We start from the raw sequence: 24,732 nt of genomic DNA, 5'->3' as shown, positions 1-24,732 counted from the left end.
TAGCAATTCAATTTATCTTAGTGGCTGATGTCCCACTGCTGTTTTCTGGCCAGCATCGCCATTTAAATAAAAATAAATTGAATGCAAAATTGGTAGGATTGATACCATCCTAAGGGAAGAAATAATAGCTCCCGAGGGTGCTCTGTCGATGATGATAAAGCGGTACCTGTTCTAAAAGTGTAGGACATATTTTAGTACAAATTCAAATCTTTGATACGAATTCAGAAAAGTCCTACTTACAACTTTAGGACTATACGTAAGATTCTGAAGTAGTCAAGAACTTAGCATGTTGAAGAGGTTATATTTAATATTAACACTGCATTAAAGAGGTTATTAATGTTCATAATTGTGAAGATCAAAATATGCTGGTAGAATTCCAGAAACAAGGCATGCTTATCTAGAGCCAGATGCTCAATCATTAAACATCTGGGCACTTTAATAACCTTTTCTCCAATAATGAACTAACATGAATGGCAAGGTATCCCTTTCAGCAGAGTTCCAATGCACAAATTACACAGTACTTTTAGAAGATGCCTAACATAAGAGGCAAAAATACTGACAATGTGACATGATTTTAATAAACAGAACTATGACCCTATATATTATTAGTTCTCTTTTTCTTAAACGTTGTTTGGAAAGGTGAGCAACAAGGCGGTTGTAAATATTTCTTCCTTATTTTGCTCAACCTAGCAAATAATTTTAGATTCCTAAGATATAGTTTTTTTTTAAAAAAAGCAAAAAAATGATAGCTGCCCAGCTGAACAACAGGAAAACCATCAGAGATGGTTGTGGTTTGCCTCTACCATTTGTGCTCACACTCTGTAATACATGGATTAGTTTCTCCTATACAACTCCTGTGTTTCCCTGAAAATAAGACAGGGTCTTATTTTCTTTTGACCCCCGAAATAAGTGCTTGGCCTTATTTTTGGGGAGATCTTATTAATTTTGAGGTGCAGGAGACGGCGAGCGTGGTCACCTCATGGCTGCTGCTGTTTTGCAATATTTTCGGGGAGGGCTTATTTTTTTGGGAGGGCTTATTTTAGCACATGCACTCAAAAGCCTGATTGGGCTTATTATCCAGGGAGGTCTTATTTTCAGGGAAACAGGGTAGCTGGCGGGATGAATGTTATGCGGTTGTGCATAGATCTATTCTGCTAACAGGATCAGGGTGGGGGTAAACATGATCTGCAAACATTATATCCTTAAAAAATGACCTTAATTCAGAGGAGTAATTAACTTTAGCCCCAAACAGACCAGGATCATACAAACTACTTACCAGTGTTTCTCCATTTTTCCCTCTCCCAAGATTGAAACAACAAAGGCCCAATTTCCATTTTATCTTGTGGGGAGACAGGAAGCTGGATTTGTGCAAGTGACAAACACATCCTAGTCTCCTTTGTGGCAGCTAGAAGAAATTAAAAATGGGTAACCATATGACTGACTCGGCCTCTTGTCTTGTGTGATGTGTTGTTGGCATTCAAAGGCAAATGAGTGACTGGAAGGAAGGATAATATTCTTCCTGTTCTCTGAACAGGATTCATGTTTAGTGTGCCATCAAAGCTAGGGTATAGTCAGGGTACTTACAAAGTTGTCATGCCGAGCACAACTTTGAAAAGCAGTGATGTGCGGTGAGGTTTATAGCTGGTAAGGCACTGACACAGTGGTGGGTTTCAAATATTTTTAGACTTGTGGACTTCAACTCCCCGAATTTCACAGCCAGGCATGCTCAGTTCCGATTTAAAGCGACAGCATGCTTTTCTCCTTTGTGAAATAAGTTTCCTTTTTTCATTTTCTTTTTCTTCTCCCTTCCCCTCCTTTCTCCCTCTCTCCCTTCCTCCCCCTCACACACACACACAAGTTGGATTGGACTATCTCTCCTACCCCCTTCCCTCTCTCACTCACTCTCAAACAAACACACACACAAACAAAAGTTGGATTGGATCTCTTTTCCAGTGGCTTGAAAGCAGCTCCTCTGCCATCCCCCCCATTCCCCTGCTGCCTTCCCCAAACACCTCCACCATTGCAAATGCAGCCTTCTGTCTGGGTGGGAAATGCCTGGAACACAATAAAGCCCACCCACTCACCTCCTGCTCGCAGGCTGGGGTAAGAGGAGAGGCAGAGAAGCCAGAGGGGAGCCGATCCGAGCCTTTCAAAAGAAGAGACTGGGGGAAAGTGTGTGTGCTACAGCATGGCGCTCTGCCTGACTTCCGTGATGACTCTGCTTAACTGTTAAAAAAAGCCTCTAATAAAGCACCCTCTACTATGAGGCAGGAGAACTGCGTGCCCCACCTACGTCAGGAATTTTTAGGCTTTTAACCCTTGCTTGACTCTGCTCGAGTGATCATAAAACGCCTAAAGTTAGACTAGATGAGGCATACAGTTCTCCTGCCTCATAGTAGAGGGTGCTTTTTAGAGGCTTTTTTTAACAGTTAAGCAGTCATCCACAGTGAGGCAGCAACTAGCTCAGCTTTTTCCTTTTACATTTTTTTTCTTTTCATGATGAGAGCGGTGAGGCTTTGCCTCACTTGCCTCACCTGACTGCACGTCACTGTTGAAAAGCAAGAAAAGCCGTAAAATGGGGCAAAACTCACTTAACAAATGTCAGAATAAACGAATCCTTTAGGAAGTGGGGGCGGGGAATCTGTAATTAACATTGGACCCACTTAACAACATAAAATTTGGGCTCAATTGTGGTCGTAAGTTGAGGACTTACCTGTAGTCTGCTGAAGCAACTTCATTCTGAATCAATGCTTAGCTAAGAGGACAACATTGTACAATTCTCAAGGATCGACATATTAAGGAGGGGACTCACAAATATTTTAAGATGGAGACAAGGTAAGTCCCTGACATTTTAATTAGTTTTTTTTTTAAAAAAAACTTTTCATTAAGAATAATGAAAAGGATCCTTACAAGGATCCTTCTGGGGGGGGAAGGGTGTTTTGTTTCCATCATAAAAGGTTCCAGTTGTTTCACTGGGTGATGGATAGGCTAAGAAACACATGGTTGAGAATCAGTGGTATAAGATACAATACTATATCTGATTTTTTGTGATATTGTGAACAAGGAAAAATGTGTATGAGCAGAACTTCAATTAACCGTCAGAAAGATGGACAACAATAAAATTCTACAAAGTATAAATTAATTGGATGAGGTGAACATAAAAATACTGGTTTGTAGGTTCTGTCTCTTGTAGCTGAAGAAAAATTACAGAAGGGAAGTTAGCCCCAAAGTGTTCATCTCAGAATAACTGAATCATTGGGGGGGGGGTGTCTGTAAATAACATTGGACCTGCCACTTGCTTTGCTGCAAAGGAAGAGAGTTTAAAAGCTATTGATTTAATTAGAACTTGGATAAACAGGCACAACTGTGGAAATTGGGTAAGCAAATACTGTCAGCTTTCACTTAGCCCACAAAGATGAAAACAGAACAAAATACTGTGTACAAAAATGAAAATTATGTAAGAAATATTATGAGGCCGCATTAAGGAGGAGGGCAGTATTCAGTAGAAGAGGCAAGTGGTGTTCTTGGAAAAAAGGACTACCATTTTGCTGGGAATACTACAAATCCCCTTAGTAATACTGCAGTCTTAAATACATTGTTCTTTTTGCTTGTGAAGAGATAAGGATCGTTCTTATATTTAAAAAAAAACAGGTTTTGGGAATGTTTTAAAGTTTGTCTAGCATGTGTCAGACTTAAAGTCTTTAAGACCTGCCCTCATGCTGATGAGGGGGTGAACAGGAATGGTGTTGGCCACCATTATTTATAACTTTACAGGAGAGTTGTTGCCAAATTTTAAAAGGTTATTCGATTAATTTGATTTTAAAAACCCTCAGGTTTACATATGTACTTGGAATTGAAATGGAATCAGACTTTGTTTTGTTGAATGTTTCCCTTAGTTATAGGGAAACTGATAGATTCTAAAAATAAAATAAATTCTATAACTTGGGATACAGAAACAGCCAAAGCTGAAGGGCACATTTCTTTTGCCAGAGAAATAGTCGGGATTTGTTCAAAGCTGTCCATTAACAGCTGCTGAAACTACTAATATTTATCCAGGCCCTCTCATAGGCATTAGGTGCCAGTATAAGCAGCAGCTCTTCTCTCAGATTCCCATTATAGAGATGAAAAGGACTTCGCTCCTTCACTCATTCTTTTATTACAAGTGATAGTCAATTCATTGGGTGAAAAGAGCTAATTACGTAGTAAGATGTGAGGCTCCTAAAATGGATAGTACTGTGGATCGACATCCATTGTAAATCCCAATACATATTCTTGTCTGCCTGCACTTGGCAATCACACACACACACACCAATTATAACTGAATTTCTACAACATTAGATACTCACCAACAAATGAATTATCAAAACCTTGCATTTTTCCAAAGTAGGAAGGTGGACATTCTCTTAGGTATCTCAATATGAAAACCTGCAGTTCAGCTGCCAGTGTGTCTAATCTTAAAGAGAAGCATATATTCTGCAAAAAGCCTATTGTAGGCTTGTATATTCCAATTCTATACCACAGTGTATGGGTTCCTCTTTATACCTGGGCGTTGAGGGGGTGGGGGGGCTATAGCCTCCATGCAGTTCTCCAGTGCCTTTAAAGATCATGCTGCATACGTCTGAGGGCAAAATAGTCTATTTTCTGGTATGTAAAGTTAAAAAAAGGAGGAGAACAAGCATGGGAAAGTCTTTGGGAGGCTAATGATATCACCACCGACTCCACTAATTGCTATGTAATTTTAAATCGTTTTTAAAAGTCGCAATAGCACTTAGGCTCATATACCGCTTCACAGTGTTTTACAGCCCTCTCTAAGCAGTCTATAGAGTCAGCCTCTTGCCCCCAACAATCTGGGTCCCCATTTTACCGACCTTGGAAGGATGGAAGGATGAGTCGACCTCGAGCCTGGTGAGATTCAAACTGCCAAATTGCAGGCAGCCGGCAGGCAGCAGAGGTAGCCTGCAGTACTGCACTCTAATGGAAGTAGTTCACCTCCTACTTCCCCTTCTCCCCATGCCACAAGAAAGGAAAAAAAAGCCTAACATTGGTCCTTTGCCTTCTGGGGATATTACCAGAAAGCATTCTCTAGTCTAGACCAACAGCTGGTCAGGACGAGCAGGATGGTGTTCTTGCCAAAAAGAGATTGACCACCCTTGATTTACATTTTGCCTTTGTTTCCGTGCAGCCATGGAGAACAGTCAACCCTTGGCTATATACTGTATATACATGCAGCTTATTCTTCTGAAGCAAAAAGGTTGCCTTCTCTAAAGGGCTATGCTGTTGATTTCTTTACAAGCAAGGGAATCACAGCAAATTTCCTTCCGATTTGTTCTACTGCTTACCTATTGGCAGGAATGAGGGAGGCTGGGCAAGGTGGCTCTGAATTAGGGTGCTGATCTAAAGAGTCATCACAAATATTAATAATATTAGTTAAGAATAGCCAGGAACCAGATTGTTAAATTACTCATGTTTATTTATAACAGACCTTCAGCCAGTACAGTACAAAACTTAACAGTAGTATAATCTCCATTACACAAATATGTACTTACAATATATTACAAATACAAAAAAGCTTTTGCAGTAAGAGGTTTTTCTTTTATTTAAAAGCAAGTTTAACCCCACCAAAAAAAAAGAGGAGGGGGAAGAGCGCCACACCAGCAAACCCAATAACAATATACAAATGAAAGCTTGTTAGAAACAAGTGAAGAATATTGTAGCGGGTTGGGGATATTGCACATCTTTTTTGTTCTTCATACATCTGGTTAAAAAATATATATATTTACACAAGTTAAAGAGACCTGGAGTTTTACAAAATTCCTACATTTGTTTTTTAGGCTCTTCATACAGGTGAAAGCAAAAAATAAAAAGGAACACTGATTTCTTAGAAATGTCAGAGCTTTGTTTCTCTAAAAACAAACCTGTTTTCATTTTCACAAAAGGGGGCAAGCAGGAGGTAATATGTAAAGTCCGAAGCAGGATTCTTGTTCCCTGAAGCAGGGTAGAGAAAGATTAGTACCATTCCACAGTGCAGTAGACGAGCGTTCACAAGTGTTGTTCTGGACCTCTTCATTTAGATCTAGAACTGTTTTTATATTTCCCCTTAAAACAAAAATAGCTGGCTCCTGCATAGTGTGGTCCAATTCCCACCAGAAACGGGAAGCAGAGCAATTCTGAATGTGGACTTTGTATGGAGGCACAAAGGATAGCTTTTTTAAAAACCCAGTAAAAATGACACTTTAGGTGCTTTATCAGTGTGGCAATGAAGTGAGGCCAAGCACCCAAGGGCCATCTTTGGCTTTCAAGAAGTCAGTTTCCAACTATCTAAGCTTTTCTGTCTTTCTTGTCAAAGTTTCATACCTATTTCAGGAACAAGTACATAAATAAAGAAAAATTCAGAAGTGTATTTTCTTCCCAATGCCATCTTCCAAGAAGCCAATAAATGCTTCCTCCTCTTGACCAATATATTCACATGGAAAGCATATCTGGTCAGCTGTTCAATATGTTTTACATTGCCTTGACAGAAATTTTAGTCTGCATTGGGGGAACAGAGATATCTTTCTGTAATTTTGTCTATTGAAACTAAAAGTAATTCACAACTCACATGGAGCATATCTGGGCATTGGTAATAAGGTTTAGACATCAAGGAGACATCTCACCAAAAGTCACACTCCTGGTATCTTTAACCCAAATTTAATTTTCTATCTGTATTTATCTTGCTTCATACAGTGCATTCAGTTCAGTATGTGGAAAGAAAACAAACATACATTTTGCTGTTTGATTTCCAGTTTTGCTTAAAATATTGATTTACATAAACATAACTAGTTGGCATCCATTCTCTGCAGAACTGGAGACTTTTGGAATTTGGTTATAAGATTTTGTAACTACTAATTCATATATGTATGTTTGTTTTTCATTAGAGACAATATAATGCTCTCCAGTTAAAGTAAATGAATTTTACCCCAGTCCTCTGGAGTACATACACCATAACAGAAGCCAAGGAATCTCAAGTACCTAGAGAGAAGTGCTATTTGTCTGATCCCACAAGGGATAAATCCTATCTATATAACTCGGGAGTTACTATACATGCCCTATTTAGGTCTAGATTCACATGGGAAAAGAAACATGCACACAATTGAGTTTAGGGACTGCTCTCATTTCTATTATTATTATATAGGTCTATCTGAACCTTCCCTTTTTTTCCACAGGTCTACTTCCACTGAACGCCTGGGTGATAAACATCTGGACTTTGTTCAGATGCACAGTTACATGAACAGGCTATACTGTTTTGTCAGAATTACTTTTTTTAGGGAGAAAGTTATCAGCAGAGGAATCTAAAATTCTTAGACAATTATTTGAGTAGCTCAATTATTTCCCCGAGGACAAATATTTGGACAACTTGTTCTAAAAGAGGTGCAAATGTGTGTGTGGTATATGTATGTATATATAACACCCACACATCTCCTTACTCACAAAATGGGCAACAAATGCAGGAAGAGTGGGTTGTTGAGAATATTGGAAATCAGCTCAGAGGTTTTACTGTGTGTAATAAATATGCCTTTGATGTCCAATGTTTTGCTTTTACAGAACTTTTTCATAAGGTTTCCCAGGATGTTTTAACAATAATTATGAAAAAAAATCCCTAAAGATATGTTCTCTCTTATATTTTGGAGCACAACCCAAACACTATGAGTAACACCTGAATTCAATTCAATTATAATCTTACCAAACTGTGTTAAATTAAAAAAAAGTCTTCGTGGTTTTAAAATAAGTGGTGAAGGAATCTCACCCTTAAGAGCAAGATAATATTAAGCATTTGAATTACAAGGTGTAAAAGCTGGTTCTTGTGACTTTTTCCACTCAAAGGAGAGCTCCCATAATTCCCTCTAAGATTTCATTCACACAAAACATTCTAATGAGCATTGAAATCATGGAGATTATTATAGGGAAAACTATGTCACATGAAATAACTATTTAGATTAACAATCACAAAAAATGTTGAATTATTTTAAATGTACATCAATAGAAGACATGAGTACATCAATAGGAGGGGGAAAATCCTTGACTTTAGAGCCAATGGAACTAAAGGAGCCAGAAGTATGATTCTAATACGAAAAATACCCTATAAGAACTGGACTTTCAAGCTCCTTTAACAATTTGGCAAAGTCTCTCAGCATGTTTTATTTGTATTGCACAATATAATCAGAATGACAAAAATTATATATTCACTTCTGCTGCTGAAGCTAAAATAGACATTGCTGGGACCAGCTCAAAATGCCTCCCAAGCCTCTAAGATGCCACTTCTATGCTGAATGTGGGAAAGAGAAAGCAGAAGGGGGAAAGTGATATTGTACCAGAAAAAGTCAACATTTTAAAATAGGAACAGAACAGTGGAATCAGGATACTATACTTAAAGAAAAGTTCCACTCCCATCTCCTTGGCCAATTCCTCAAAACCTCTCATTCAATCAGGCCTTTCCAGTTAGTCAAACTGGCTGGGCCTGTTTGTTTGTTTATTTATTATTTTTTTAAAAAAAGCTCAGCTCTGTATTTCACATTACAAAAAGCAAGAAAGAAGAAAATGAGCAAAACGTTGCAGCTTGAGGTTTGCTTTTTAAGTAGAAAAAGAACCGCCTTTGGTTTATCCTGCAAGGAAGCAATTCCCTGGGCTGCTGCTGAGTAAATGCATTAAGGGATTTATCTAAACCAAAAGCACTCCCCTTCTTGTCACATCCATTGCCCAGCTAAGACTAGAGAGACTATTTTAATCACATACCCCTTTCCATCAGATGAGATGCTTCCAACAGATAAAGATGGAGCAAGCTCAGGAAAAAAGGCAAGCTTCAAGTTTTATTGGCTCAGCACATAACCCTTCTAATTTGGTGATTACCCTCTTAAAAAACAATTATCAACATGATTTCCACTCAGGCTGGGGAGGGGGGAATGACTGCATAAGACAAGTGGTGTTTTATCTCTTGCCTACAGCCTATTATCAGCAGCAATCTGCAACCAATTATAGAATGGAGGGTGGGGGTTTTTTTGCCCTTGATAATGATCAAAGTTTTTAAGACACTAAAGTACACAAAATAAAGTGTCCTTGCCAGGTTCCCTGCTGCAGAAATCTAATGATCCCCTCTGACGCCCTGGGCTATGAACCTGTGAACAAACAGAGGGCTTCACTATGGAAATCTTGCTGCATTTCATTTGCCTTTTCAGCAAAATCAGAAAAGTTGTTGCCATTGATCTGGGAAAAAATATCTCTCTTTAAGTAAACTGAAACTCTCACTGCAAACCTTAGGTCCCCTTAGTTTGGGATGGGCAGTGTGATATATTCCACAAATATAGAGAACTCTCACCTCAAGGCTGCCACTTTCAGATCTTGCTCATGCTTTCTGGACACAGATCCATAAGGCTTATAACGGACCCGACACAAACAAGGACAGCTAAACTGACTGGAAACTAAATCCAATTCCAAGCTGTTCAGCAATAATGATGCTGGGAATCTGAATGAGGAGGTGTAAGTTAGGCACTGGAACAGACACACTGGCAGTTTACTCCTCATTCCTTTGGCTCTATTAGATGTTAAGTAATTCCTAAGCTGATTCCAGCAATCATTGCTAGCATCATTCTTACCTCCCAATGAAAACCTCTCCATCTTACAAATCAATTCCTACTCAGCAAAGCCAGTCTCATTAATGCTGTCTAAAGAACCTGCATATTGGGAGAGAAAAGTTGAAGACATGCACTCACCTAGGAGGCTTACCTCTTCCAAAGCTTGGATTGGCAACCTTTGAGTCTCCAAATGTTGCTGCACTCCAACTCCCGTTAATCCTAGCCTGCTCAGAGGGTACTAAGACATGATGGGGGTTGTAAAAGCTACATTTTCCTACCCTGATTCTACAGCCTTTAGCAATCATTATCCGCTAAGTGCTAACCACGGAATCTCAAAAAAAAAAAATTAAAAAAATTAGCCCAGACAGCCTATCTGGAGAGAAGACAGGACATCCCAGACTCTTTAGAAGCATCATAGATTTTAACCAGCTAATGTTAAGGTTCCTTCATCGCATCCTGGAAACAGCATTTGTTTTCCCAATGCTGGTTCTCGATTCAATATGGAAAGGCAGCATTCTTCCTATACAAAGTGCTCAGCATCTTCCTTGAAATACCGTAGCTCCTTCATCAACACCAGATGCAAAATTCACTATCTCTTTTGGGCCCCAACAGAGGAAATAATACAAGTCAGTTCAAAACTGTGTTAAGTAGATGCACAGAGGTATTAAATTATTGGGACCACAGCGTTCCTAGCATGATACCTTCATACGCTTCATTTCACAGCCACCCATAAAAAGAAGATATATACGGTTCACTTGAACAGTAATATAGCTCAGGCCGTGGCTTTCCTAGCCCCTTGAAAGGGGGAAGCTCTATAATGTGTTTAGCACCTGATCTGAGGTTCTTAATACCTAACATGGTGGCTTAACAGAAATATGGGAACCGAAACAAAAAAAACATCAAAATGGAAGAGACCTTAACTTTAGAGAGTCAAGCTTGCTGCTGGGCTATATGCCAGCCCTCACTTGCTCCTAAAAAGAGGACATTCCTGGTGAAATGAATGAAAAATCTATTTAGAGGAAAGAAGGAAGGAAGAAAGGAAGGAAGGAGTTAATAAATAACTACAAGTGTGAGAGAAAAACACAAATTTTAAAATTAATTATCAACTTTTAAATAACACACCATAGAGAAAGGCAAAATGTTATGAGCTCCTCCCTGTCTCAAGTTCATTGGATTTTTTAAAACTTAGGGTTCTTTTTTTTTTAACATTTCTCTTTTTTAGCCAAAGTCAGTGCAAAGGAGTACAAAAGAAATGAACAGTTCCATGCCCAACTAGGATAGAGCACTAATGATGGGGAGAGATGAATAAGGGGACAGAGTAAAATTAGCCTACTTTATGTTCCCCTCGCACTATGTGGGAAGAGAACTCGTACCGGTCTTGGCTGTGATAGCCACAGATGTTGCATTCAAAAGGGTCTCTGAAGCCATGGCAGCCCATATGGATGGTGAACATGACGTGGTCCAGGAATAAGATCCGGCAGTGCTCACATTTGAAGGCTTTTACCTGTTCCCCTTCATCATTCACCACACGTAGGGCTTCTTTGGCTGAACTGGGAGTTGACCGAGTAGTGGTGGGAATGATGCCCTCCTGCAATTTGGGGTCCTCTTTGGCGTAGGCTGGACTCTGCCGGCTGCTGCTGCAATTCCCAATGCTGGATAGCAGCTGCTGCTGTGAGCCCCTCTCCTCATGGATGCTCTCAGTGTCTGTGGAATCCTGGCAACCATTGCTAGGTGATACCATGCTTGGCTCCCGTGATGCCCGATACACAATCTGTGTCCCATCAGAAAGGTCCTCATGGCCTTCGGCAGTTTCCCGACTACTTGCAATTTCCAACCTGCCCGGGAGGGGCTGGATTTGAGTGTAGACAGAGCTGATGACAGGTGTGATCTCAGAGATGCAGTTTGTGGGTGGGAGTCTGAGGGGGCGCAAATGTTCTGCTCCCATGAATGACAATGAACTGCCAAAGCTAGCGTCCATGGGATGGTGGGCAGCCACCATCTCCACGTCCTTCTCAAAGCTGGAGTTGACATCATATGCCATATCGGAGAGGCTATACCGCATATGCTTCTCTCCTAATACATAGGATAAAAGAGATCAGATTACAAATTCCTTCTAGTATCAGATGGTATGCCTATGATGAGAGAAAGACAAATAGTACTGATGAAAAACAGCACTACAGATGGGGCTTCTTTAGTCCAGGAAGAAGCAGCCAAGACATCCTGAACTGTAATCCAACAACTCTTGGTTCACAAGAACACCATCCCTTTACCCAGAAATGCTTGAAATGCACCTTACCTATAAATTTCTGAGGTGTGGAGCGTTTTCGTTTGGTGATGCTGTTTGCTAGTCGGTCAATAAAGGCCGGCCGATCTGCTGAGGAATGAAGCATGGAATCCGGCACCATCTCCAAGTCTCGCATCTCGTCACCTGGTAATAAAATTGATTTCATTTTTGGTTGTCCAAATTAATTCTACCCTATATTCTTTTTTTAAAGTGTCTGTGCAAGATTATGGCCATACATGAATCATACTGATAACTAATTTATTGGAGGAAAAAAATATCACAGCAAAACACATACTGGCAGCCAGTGCTAACTTGAATCAATTCTATTAGAGACTGCTTCATGGTGCTTATCTACTAGCATCTCTCCTGTCTCACGTCCTGCATGTTTGGCCATTAAAACTAGTTTCTATCTGTCCTAGAAATGAGAATCTTAGTCCTGATATAAAAAATATTAATGAAGCTGTGGTGACTATAAAAGACATTTGGAAAAGGGGTGCTTTATCAACTTGGACCAGTTATTTTCAAACTGATAGCTTCCAGATGTGATAGACTCCAAATTTCAAAATTCACAATTAACATACAAGTAGTCCTTGTTTAGTAACTGCCTCATTTAGCAATCATTCTCAGTGATCTGTACAGATAGCTATGCTACCTGGGCATAGGAGCAGCAATAACTCAAACCTACTAGGGAAAGCTCAGTGTGGGAAGATTGAGCTATAGAGCTGGTCTCTATAAATAGCCTGCACCATCCTCAATGATCCTCCCAGTTTTTTTAACATTGGCAAAAATTTCCAAATGAAGACACTCCTTGGTTTATAATAACCAATGACGTTCTCCTTAGGTTTGTCTCTGTTCTAGCCTAGCAGCAGGCTTACCTTGCTGGCCAGCCAGCAGCTGTGGTTCAGTGTTAAGACTTTGCAGGTAGTTGTGACAGCGTTCCTTGTGCTCTTCCAACGTGCTTTGCTGCTTGTAGCTGCGACCACAATAGTTGCATTTGTAGGGCTTGCCAACTGTGGGGGAAGAGACTAAAAAGAGAACAGAAACAAAAGAAGCCCTATAATACAAGTTATATTTCTGAACTATCACAGTAAACTTTGGATCAGACAGAATTGGGAAGTGTGGACAGCTTGCTTGTGACCACAGGTATACGATATAAACCTGCTGTACCCTGTCAGTATAACTTCTCACAGTAATGTTCCTAATTACTAAGACCTGGTGCAGACACAGAATGAAAGGAATCAGAACAGCAGAGTTGGAAGGGACCTTGGAGGTCTTTTAATCCAACCCTCTGCTTAATCAGGAGACCCTCTACCTATACCATTTCAGACAGGTGGTTGTCCACTCTCTTCTTAAAGGCTTCTAATGATGAAGCACCCACAACTTCTGAAGGCAATCACAGCTATGAAGGAACTTCTTCAGAACCACAACTTCTGAAGGAATCTCAGTTATTAGTTGGAGAGCTGTTTATATCACACATTTGACTGAGCTACATAAGTTTTGGTAAAGAAATCAACCAGCTAGGAACATTTTGTGCAGGTGCAATATGTTCTGGAATAAAGGTATGGGTTCACTCTTAGGCACTATTTCTTGAAGAAGATAGTTAAACAACAGATAATGCCTGCTTACTGAAATGTCAGTTTTAAAGTTCTGTTTTCTCATCTAAACAAAGCACTATACTAATTTCATATTTTGAGGTATGGGATCTGTTTTATCGATGGTTAGATAAGAGAAACAGGAGTTAGAACTTCTAAAATTACAAGAGAAAGAATAATTTTATTAGGGTTGATTACTGTAACTTATTAATTTTGATTAATTTTGATTAGTATTAACAATTAATATGTACTAATATTATGAAGGAAAAACACTGTTATTATGAGATTACTATTAGAGAATACTATTATAATGATGATAATTATGATGATGATTATATTACTCAAAAAAATTATAACCAGACAACACACTGTCTATATGGATTTTGAACCTGTTGCTATTTCTATTTATATTAATTAAAAAAATACTTATATATTGCATAGCTGTATGTATTTGCTGCAAAAAAATAGTTTCCCTTCTCTTTCCTTCCCACTTTTTACATTTCTTTCCTGCTTCTACTCTTTTATTAGTTTGTGTTAGCTTAAAGTGCTTTGTAAAGTTTTAATAAAAAACATATTTAAAAAATCTAAAGTGCAGCTCAGTGTAAAATACCTCAAAAAACTATTCTGGGAATTGTTAGAGGAGGAAAAAATGAAGTTCTACAGTCAGTATCACTGTGCGTTTATACAGATCTACAGTGCAACTATACTTGGAATATCTGTAAAGAATTTGGGACAAATGTAAAACAAGATTACAACAGAGTTGGATTACTCAAAATGAAAACCAACATGAACAAAATGAGTGAAGCAATTCCCCCTAGGCCTACAGATTACAACACCTGGACCCTTTTGTCTTAGAAAATTAAACATGTATGGGAAAAAGAGAGAAAGGAATCTGTTAGTCTCAGTACTATAACCCGGAGTTATCTAATGATTCTTAATGGTGGGAGATTTATGGGCAAATAAAAGGAAGTATTTTATTTTTCCCCACACAGTACTTTAATATGGAATTTGCTACCAAAAATGTACTCATATCTTTAAAAGGAGCTCAGACATTCATGGAGAATAAGGTTATCAGGATTTCTGGTCCCAATGACTAGATATTAATACAGCATCAGAAGCCATATACAGTATTTCTCACTATCTGTTGTTGAAGACTACAATTGAAAATCCACTATTGCTTTCTTGCTTGCCATAGACATCCCCATAGTTGGTCACTGACTAGATTAGATGGTTAGCTAGTTTCTTTTCTTTTTCAATAGAGCTAAATAAGACCCAGTAAGTCTCATTTGGAAATAACTAGAAGGAAAAAGAAAAATTAGGAATAGAATTCCTCCTCCTTTGACATTGCAAAAAGTATTACTGGGGTTTGTGTATAAACATACCTATTCAGATAAAGTATCTGAGAAATGTATATGCACATCTGCCAACTTTCAGTTTACTTGGTTAACAACAGTAACTGGAACTGGAATTTGTGTCATTAAAGCAATGTAGTCATAAAGCCCAACATCATGTGACTGTGCCACTTAGCAACAGCAGTTCCAGCACTTCTAGTTGCCATTGTTAAATGAATCCTATGAATCACATGGTCATCATTTGCAACATCCTGCCAATTGAGTTTGCTTTCTGGAAGCCTGCAGTGAAGGTTGCAAATGGTGATCATGAATCACTGCAGGACACTGCAATGTTGTAATTGCGAGCTAGTCACAGAGCACTTGGATTGTAATCACGTAACCATAGGGACACCATGATGGCTGCAAGTATGAAGACTGGTTGTAAGTATCATTTGTTTAGCAACACTACGGTAAGGCTGAACAATCACTGAATGAATGTTTAAGCTAGGTCTACCTGTAATTACCCTGTATATTACAAGACGTTCTGTCCCATTTGGGGACCATTCAAAGTTACAAAGGTGCTTAGAAAGTAACATTATGACCAGGCTCCACACAGTATCCCCAAGGTCCCATGATCCAGATTTGGGTGTTTTGCAACTGGTAGGCATTTAGGACTGTGCAGTGTCCCAGGGTAATTTGATTGCCATTTGTGTGTTTTACAGTTGGGTTCTGACAAGCAGAATCAGTGGGGAAGCTGACAGCAAAATCACAAATTGCTGTACAGGAATTATGCTCTCAACCATATTAAATGATACAACTCTGCTACATTAATTTTCTTGTAAACAGCCACTATTAAAAGCAATTTAATGTAGTCCTCCAATCCCAGCTAGTCTCTTCAATAAGTGAGCAAGCTTTGTTCTGAAGGTGTGATACTGATTTAAATATATTCACTTTTAAGATACAAGATGCTGGCGACAGATAATATCCCTCTTACATAACCAGGTCTAAATTTTAAACAATTATAGATTAGCTTTAACAATAAGGTGGATGATTGTACTCCTATCCCAGTTCAGAAATGTGAATTTCTGTGAATCATATTAGCCATTCATGGAAAATTCTCATACCTTTAAATTTATTGAAACTAGGTCACTTCACAATGATAAGAAGTAGAACATAAGAATAACTAAGACTCCAAGTGAAACTGGATACTGTGAATTTTACTAAAATATTAAGAAAGGGCATAGGAGCAATATAATGTGTCCCATTAATATTATTCATATGAAACCGCAAAGCATGATCGCCAAAGGTAGGCAACTTAATAATGCCTTTCAGGATCTTTGATCTCTTGCAGCAGCAGCAAATATGGACAATTATCAAGAGATATAATTAAACATTTCTGGAACGTGTCAAGTAGCTTACTCATATTAAGATAATACAGTAGAGAGACTGGAACATACCTAATTTTAGTCTATAACATTCTAATATAACAGAGAAAAGCACTCAAGATGTTGTTTCTGTGAATAGGACAAAGTTCAGTTATTTTTTATTGGACCAATTCTGCAAGGTCCTCTACAACAGAGACATTGTTCTTCCACAAAGAATAGGTCTGGGCAGCTCAAATCTTTCTGTCTTACAAGAGATAATTTGTCTAGATATGAAATCATTAGATGGATCTGGGAAACTAAAGAACCTGTCATAATAATGACAAATCTAACAATCATTTCTCCAATCTGACACTTGAAATGAAGTGACACGTATTACAGAAACATAAAAACACTTATGAAGTTAAAAAGCCCCAACACAATCCCCAATCCACAGAAACCAAGGAAAAGAAAAAACAATAAGAACTTGATAGATGAACAGATTTCACTCTTTACAAAAAATAATCTAGCTGTTATTATACTAAAAACAACATAAAATGACATATTTGAGAAGATCTTTGTGAAGCCTTCCACTCATTCTCATGTCAACAATCAATACATTTTTTTATTTTATTCAAGGACAATATCTCACATTTATCTATTGGACAAAGAAATATAAATCCAACACATCATGGGATTATGATAGCCATTTTTAACAGGTTTCCAGAGAAGTAGCCATGGAAATTGGTTGCTACTAAAAAATGAAAATGTAGGACACCGAAGTCTAACAATTAATTACTATATGAGCTTCTCTGGATCTCGGTAACTTTATGGTATGCATTTCATGAAGTGGACTGTGATTTGGAAAAACTTTGTCATCGTCATCATCATCATCATTAATTTGTCAGTTATTATGGCATAGAAGAGATTTTCACTGTTTTTCACTACTTTCCTTAAAATAAGATTTGGTTAATGTACTCATATCTTGTATGTTAAGTAAGACTGAGCATAGCCACTACTGGATTTGAGAGTCTATCTACATTACAATGAGTTATTGGAAGGAAGTATTAGATATGTATGTAAATAACATATGTGAGTGAGAAAGGAATCAAAATCAAAAGGAAGCACTGGAGGCACAGAGCCAAAATTAGAACAGAAAAGAAGACCGGCAGAGGGCAATAAGACTTTGCAACAGAGCAAGAAACCAGTCTCCCAGTCTAACAAGATATTCTACAAACCATGGCCCAAGAGAAATGGTGTCTATAACAATTTGCCGCAGCCAACTTGCTATGGGACAACTTGCTGTGGGACAAGAGTTACACTAATATTAAAGAAATGGTGGAATAGAATCATTAAATGATGCAAAAGGAGAGACAAAATGAAATGCGAATGTGAAGTTAAAATAATGTTATTTATTTTAAATAATTAAATTGAATTGCTAAATGGTCCTGCAGTGAGTTGTCCCATGGAGAGTTGCCCATGGCAAATTGGCCACAACGAGTTGGCCCATTCTGAGAGAAATGTTGGATATTTACCTGAGTGTGTGCGGAGGTGACCGGTGAGTGCATCTCTTCTCCGGCAAGCATAGTTGCAGAAAGGGCATTTGAAGGGCTTCTCACCTGAATGCAGTTTGATGTGGCGCAAGAGGTTGCCCTTTTGGGTGAAGGAGGCACCGCACTGATTGCAATGGAATGGTCTCTCACCTAGAAGGAGGGATATCATAAGCATGTAATCAGAGAAGCTTGCCTGGCTCCTTGGTCTTGCTGAAGCTATCTTATATATATAATTTTCCTCATCCTTTTAGCACTAGCCTAGGTTCAGCAGCTCAGCATGGTCAGGCCTGATTAATTTTTGAATAAGAAACTACAGCATTAGGAATTTCAGGACTGTAGGTTAGATAAAGAAGTCTTAGAAGAGGGCAATAAAAAACATTTCTGTACTGCTGGCAAGAAAATAAATGTACCAAAGACTTTTCATCATTGTGTTAACCTATTCAACCTAAAAAAAACATTATAAAGCTTGTATATTGGAATAACTCTATTACAAAATAGACAGTGAATTCCTTTTGGAGACAAAAACAGAGCCTCTCATCATAGTGTCCCCATAAACCAAATCTGTTCTTTGCAGAGCTTAGAACCTAGGAAGATTTACCTCAGAGCATTTTTTGGCAGTACATTCAACTCAAGCATTTGTTGTTTGGACTATTTAGTGCTTATATTATTGCTGCTTCTGGTTCCATATCTGTAAAATACTTTGGAGCAATCAACTGAGATTCTTAAATCAGTAATCCATTTTTAAGACACGTAATAATTTAATGAAATTGATATCATTTATACAACATTTGATATAATGAGTGAAAATCCTATAAGCTGGGGAAAATGCATATAAAGTTGTGAAAGCTAGGCTCTTTAATGTTAAAATAAGATTTAATTTTTTATTTTGTTGAGTATCAAAATTAATATTTTGCTCAGTGATCTCAACATTTGGAATCTTATCAAGACATCAAGAACTGTAGACTTTCTAAGCATACAGAGTGAAAAAGCCTAGAATAAATCTCTGATTTGTAGCAATCATTTTTTGTTTCCCAGTGTTTGATTCCCCAGCCTTTTATTTTTGACAAGTGGCAAAGAAAAGGATTTGTAATGATTTGGTCAAATGTTTTAGAACTGTCAAAGACAACTTGATTGTTAATTGAATCTTGCTTCCCCATTGACTTTACTCATTTGATAGTCGTAAAAAGTGTCCACATGATAGTGGGAAACTACAATTCTCACAAACACATGCCAGTTGCCAAGTATCTAAATTTTGATCATGTGATTATGGGGATGGTGCAACAGTCATAAGTCTAAAAGACAATTGTAAGTCACTTTTTTCAGTGCTGTTGTAACTTTGAAAGGTCACTAAACAGATGTTTATAAGTCAAGGACTACTGTAACTGACTTGAATTTGGTCTATAAGATACACTTTTGTGCCCCAAAAAAGTAGGTGGAAATGTCTGTGCATTTTATAGAGCGAATGTTGCTGAAGCCTTGCCCACCCACTGGCCCCCAACATTCGGCTTCTGCCTCCCAGCAATTTGCCTCCTTGCAGCACACAGCCTGATTTAGCATGAGCAGCTGATTGGCGGTTGGATCAGCCTTCCGGAATACTGCCGATTAACTGTTCCAGGCTGCAGGGATTGCCGCCACCTATTGCCTCTGAATGGCACCACTGGTGATGGTGATCCCCTGCCACCTGGAACGGGCCAAAAACAGGATGCCGAAAATGGGGTGCGTGGAGGCTGAAAATTGGATATGCGGCGGTGGTGATAGGCAGCACTGGCAGTAATGGGCGGTGGTTATCCCCGCAGCCTGGAACAGCTATTTGGTGGTATTCCGAGAGGCTGATCCAACCGCCAATCAGCTGCTTGTGCTAAATCAGGCTGTGCTGAAGCTGACCAGGCTGTTTGCTGCAAGGAGGCAAATTGCTGGGAGGCAGAGGCAGATTTTTTTTCCCTCCCCAAAAGCTAGGTGGATCTTATGGTCCAGAGTGTTTTATAATGCAAAAAACATGGTACATTTTCTCTTTCCAAACACTGGAAATTGATTTAATGTTGCTGATCCAAACATTGTCTTAGAAGTACTTTGGCTCAGTTTGACTTCAAACCTTTGGAACCTACCCTGCATGAACTGCCCACTCTAGGTCTTGCCACATTTCAATTAAGTTAAATTTAGGGATTTGACTTGACCATTTGAAAACAGGAAATTTCTTCTGTTTCAGCCATTCTATTATAGATTATTTTATGTGATTAGACTGCTGTTGTACTGTATGACCCACATTGATTTGGATTTATTGATGGGTATGCTGACAATCACCTATTAAATGTGCTGGTATATGCCAACATCCATTGTTAAAGTATTGCTTGTGAGCCACCTGGCTGCTGAGGTTGCAAGATGATGATATTTCCACCACTATGCCTCATGGTTGGGATGTTCTTTTTGTGACAGTCCAACACTTTGTTTCCTCCAAACATAATGTTTCTCATTAATGTCAGAAAATTTCACTAATTCTTATCTATTAACAGAACATTAAGCCAGTGGCCTGCTGGATCATTAAGGTGATCTGAGATGAGCAACAGTGTGCTTTCTGGGGAGCAGTGTTTTTTTTTTAAATGGTAGATTTGTGAACACTGTCAACAGACATTGCAAGAGTGGCCTGAAGATCCTTTGCCATGACATTAGGATTCTTTATAATCCCCAGGATTACAATACACCTTGGTCTTGAACTGTTTTTGTTGTGGCGACTGCTCTAAAGAATAACAACAAATGTGTTGTATTTTATTTATTTGTATATTAACTGCCTGACTGTAGATTCCTGGAGAGCAAAATCTTTGGCACTAGTGTTGTAGCCCTTACAAGATTCATGAGTATTGACAATTCTTATGGTCCAAAAATATACTTCTGATGGTAGTAACAAACACAAGTCTGTTCTTTGAAGGGAAGGGACCTTCAACTCGTACCTGATCATTTTCTGATTGGAACGTCTGACTCAGTCTATTAAGAGACCTGACTTTCCTGGACTTCCCATACTTTCCCCAAAAATAATGAATATTGACTGAAGGTTTTCAATAAAGATATGGCACAGTACAATGTTCTGGTTGCTTCTAAAATCCAATTCTTTTTATCTATTACTATCTATTACTATTAAATGAAGCTCTGACTTCACTGTAGGTCATAATATTGTAGGATTATAGGTAATTCTAAAGGATTTCTATATTTGGGATAAATGTAAACCACAATAGTGGTTTAAAATTAACTCAAAGGCCATAGAAAATTATAATGAAGGATACAAACTGTTCATGACTTATATTAACAGCTACCATTCAGAGGCAAAGAATATGAACCAACAGATTTCCCAGTTCAAATCCTATTCTAATAATGAACTCATCAACAGGTCTTAGATTTGTCAAAGGAAAGGACCATAGTTCATAACTACAAGAGTAGTTATTGAGTTGCTTCAGTCCCTGGCAACTCAATACAGAGGCACCTTAGAAGGCCTGAGTAGGACTAGCAGGGTCTCTGAGATTATTTAACCTTAAAGAACTATGCAGAGAACAAGCATAAGCACCAGCCTTTACTGCTCACACTTCCTAGAAGTCTGCTCACCAGTGTGACTGCGTTTGTGCACCATCAGTACATTTGGGCCAATGCACACCATTCCACAGATATCACATTTCAGTTTGCCATTGGGTAGCCGTATGCCGCCAGGGGAATGCGGTTCCTGTCCTGACCCATCACAGTAACCAAGGGGCTCAGAGAGGGAATCCTCTACAATCACGCTGTCCTCTTTTTCAATGAGCCGGTCATCATGGGACAGCAGCCGGCTAGATTCTTCATCACTGTACATTTCCACCTTGATAGAATTTGCTGTGGGGGTAAAAAAAGAACCCAAACATTTTTTTAAATTAAATGTTTAGTATTAAATACTTGCAAATAGTAAGCATTTAAAAACACCCTAAGGGATCTGGATGATGAAACCTTTGATACTGAAGAAAAAATAAAAATTACTAAAGGAATTTTGGCATTTAAGACTGGATTAAAAAACAATTTTAATATAATGTATACTATGGAGAAATAATGCTTTTCTCCCTTTTTTCATAATATTCAATTATGAAATTCAAGACCATGAATCTAAGAAAGGTTAAATTGCACTATTTACAACTAAATTAGGATTTGATATAAGAACAGAGGAACCGTAGTTTCCTCTTCCAGTGGAGATCCTTTCTATATATCTACATGTATCTAATGAAGGAGATATATGTAAAAAATCTGATGCCATGATAAAGTTTTTTTTAATTTTTGGTGCCATAAAGGCCCTTGCTGCTTAAGCTATTAAGGATATTACAGAAAGTCCTTGTTTAGTAACCCCAATTAGGATCATCAACTCGATCACTAAATAAAACAGTCGCTAAGTAAAACCATGACTGTGCTTATGATCTTATTCATCAAACGAAGTCTAAGGAACGTTTTCAAAAGATAAAATATATTACATATTTAAAAGCAGGAAAACCAAATAAGATAACAGACAGCCTCTCTTAATAAAGGATTCTGGAATTTGTTGCATATTTGATTAACTGTTAAATGAATGTGAAGCATTTCACACGTATTATCTACATACAACTATTCTCGTCTTTCATGAATTAAAGAAAGTGGACATGTAGCTACAATGCTGGAAAGTTCTCAGAACAGAAAAAGAAAGCTTTAGGCACGAAGTCTATAAGCTAAGAAACATCCTACACAATTTTTCCTACCAGCGAAATAGCAATGTGGACAGACTCACTGTAACCAGGGAGGGGAGAGCTCCATTCTGAGACACTGAAGATAGATACTTTTCTAATGGGGACAGATTGAAGGAATCTGGTACATTAGGTGGGACTTTGCACCTTAGGAATCAAAGGGCATTTTGGCCGGGGACTGCATCGCAGTACAGCTTCCCAAATTGTAGTATGAAAAATTAGGATTCCTTGTCTCTATGATATATAATTGTTTCATTGTTCCATTTCACAGTTATTCCTTTGTAAATATTAAATATAATATTCATATCTTCTCCTGATCCATGCATTCTCTTCTACACAGCATTCTGGGGCAGTGGAAGGTAGCAAAAACAAGGATCAGACTAGATGCAATCGGGAAGCTTGTTTAGGATTGTAAAAAGCCTTAAATTGTTAGATCAATGGTCCATACAGTTCAGAGCTGCCAATGCTGAGATGCAGTAGTTCAATAGGGTTTCAGGCAAGAACTTCTCCTCCACCTGTGTGAAAATGCAATCAGATATGTCTGATCTGTTCACTTAAAAATGAAGGTGAAGCTTCTTATAATAATAAAAAAGGATGCTGTAAAAACCTCCCCTTACTGCCTTGATGTGGCTCAAGGTCTTTTGAACAAGGTCTTGTATGAGACTGAAAACAACTGCCTGGAACAATGTCACTTAGCACTATAAGAAGACAGAGGTTTAGTTATTTTTCTATTCAGATAGGAAATAGTTGACTTCATTCAGACAATGTGAACGTACTGCTACAGCAGCTATGTCTAGTTTGATTCCAAAGATAGCATTTTTACTCTTATATGTTATTGGAAAACTCACAGGCACTGTGAGATAGCCTCTAAAATAAAGGTGGCTATTACCATCTAATTATGATGTATTTTCCTAAAAGCTACTTGATTTGTGGCATTCCACAGAGCATTATAACAGTTAGGAATGTAGGTCACTGCCAGCACATCTTCCCCCCAGCTCCTGTTGTAGCTTATCATGTGAATTGAAGAGAAAAAAAAGGCACAAGTGTATTGATGGGCATACACAGGTAGTACTGATAGACAATGAGAGCAGCCTACTTAGAATTTGTCTCTGTATGTATTAATCTTGGCATTAATTAAAAGTCTGCACATGGGAACTAGGCCTTTATGTCCAATAAACCTGAGTCTCTACATTTTTCACTCCTTTAAAATACTTCTAAAAGAATTGGACAAATATAGATTCTTTTATGTGGCATGAGGAGGAGTAAACAGTGACTCAGATCATGGCTAGTTAGTTTCCTGGAGGGCCATATCTACAATAAGCTGACCCACTGATCATGTTGATTGGGGATTATGGAAGTTGCAGTTCAGCACATTTGAAGGAAGCTGGAGGAGAATCAATTCTGATTTTTAGTGCCACACAGACCAATTTTGTGCTGAGGAAATACTGGGAATCAATAAGATTTAATATAATGGGATGTAATGGCTTTCCAAAGTGACAACCTTCTATCTATACAGAGACAGACCAATGACGAACACATCCATATCTAGTATTAATAGCAACAGGGAACTCAACAGACTTTATTGCTCCCTTGTTTATATGAGGACATACTCAATAGTAGAGTTGCCTAAGAAATCTCTTTACAAATATGGCTTACAACTGGGTGGTACACAACTAAAATGTTGAGCAGAGCCAGTGGTGAAATTCAATTTTTTTTACTACCGGTTCTGTGGGCGTGGCTTGGTGGGCGTGGCTTGGTGGGCGTGGCAGGGGAAGGATACTACAAAATCTCCATTCCCACCCCACTCCTGGGGGAAGGATATTGCAAAATCTCCATTCCCACCCCACTCTGGGGCCAGCCACAGGTAGTATTTGCTGGTTCTCTGAACTATTCAAAATTTCTGGTACCGGTTCTCCAGAACCTGTCAGAACCTGCTGAATTTCACCCCTGAGCAGGACATGAGTATTTCCTTGGATAAAATAGGAATGTGCTAGTATGCCATCCATTTCAGCTGCTGTGGAGTTTTCCTTAGTTCCAGAAAATAAGATTGTTGGGAGACTTTGTTCTCTTTCTCCCTCCCTCTCTCACCCTCTATCCTTCTCTCCCCCCACCCAGATGTATACCATATTTTTCAGAGTATAAGATGCACCAGGTTTTTGAAGAGGCAAATTTAAAAAAAATAGGTAGGTAGAGGGATAGAGAGGGAGAGAAAGAGAGAGAAATAGAGTAGGTAGGTGGGGAGAGAGACAGAGTAGTTAGGTAGTAAGGTAGATAAAGGGATAGAG

At 38.5% G+C, this 24,732-nt stretch overlaps 1 protein-coding gene across 6 annotated transcripts in view; it reads right to left on the bottom strand.

Moving 5' to 3' along the window:
- Nucleotides 1-5,449: 5,449 nt before the first annotated feature.
- IKZF4 (IKAROS family zinc finger 4) overlaps nucleotides 5,450-24,732 on the bottom strand; it is an 86,679-nt gene continuing 67,396 nt past the window's right edge. For all 6 annotated transcript variants that reach the window (XM_081933633.1, XM_081933634.1, XM_081933636.1 and 3 more), the window contains 5 exons: nucleotides 21,318-21,578; nucleotides 17,709-17,876; nucleotides 12,765-12,914; nucleotides 11,902-12,033; nucleotides 5,450-11,678 (listed from right to left, as the gene is read on the bottom strand). In XM_081933633.1, coding sequence (XP_081789759.1) covers nucleotides 10,930-11,678; nucleotides 11,902-12,033; nucleotides 12,765-12,914; nucleotides 17,709-17,876; nucleotides 21,318-21,578 — 1,460 coding nt within the window. In that variant the 3' untranslated portion in view covers nucleotides 5,450-10,929. The remainder of the gene's footprint in view (nucleotides 11,679-11,901; nucleotides 12,034-12,764; nucleotides 12,915-17,708; nucleotides 17,877-21,317; nucleotides 21,579-24,732) is intronic.

Source organism: Natrix helvetica (assembly GCF_964273705.1).
Source record: "Natrix helvetica genome assembly, chromosome: 1".
Taxonomy (NCBI): domain Eukaryota; kingdom Metazoa; phylum Chordata; class Lepidosauria; order Squamata; family Natricidae; genus Natrix; species Natrix helvetica.
This window is presented reverse-complemented; position numbering and strand designations above follow the sequence as displayed.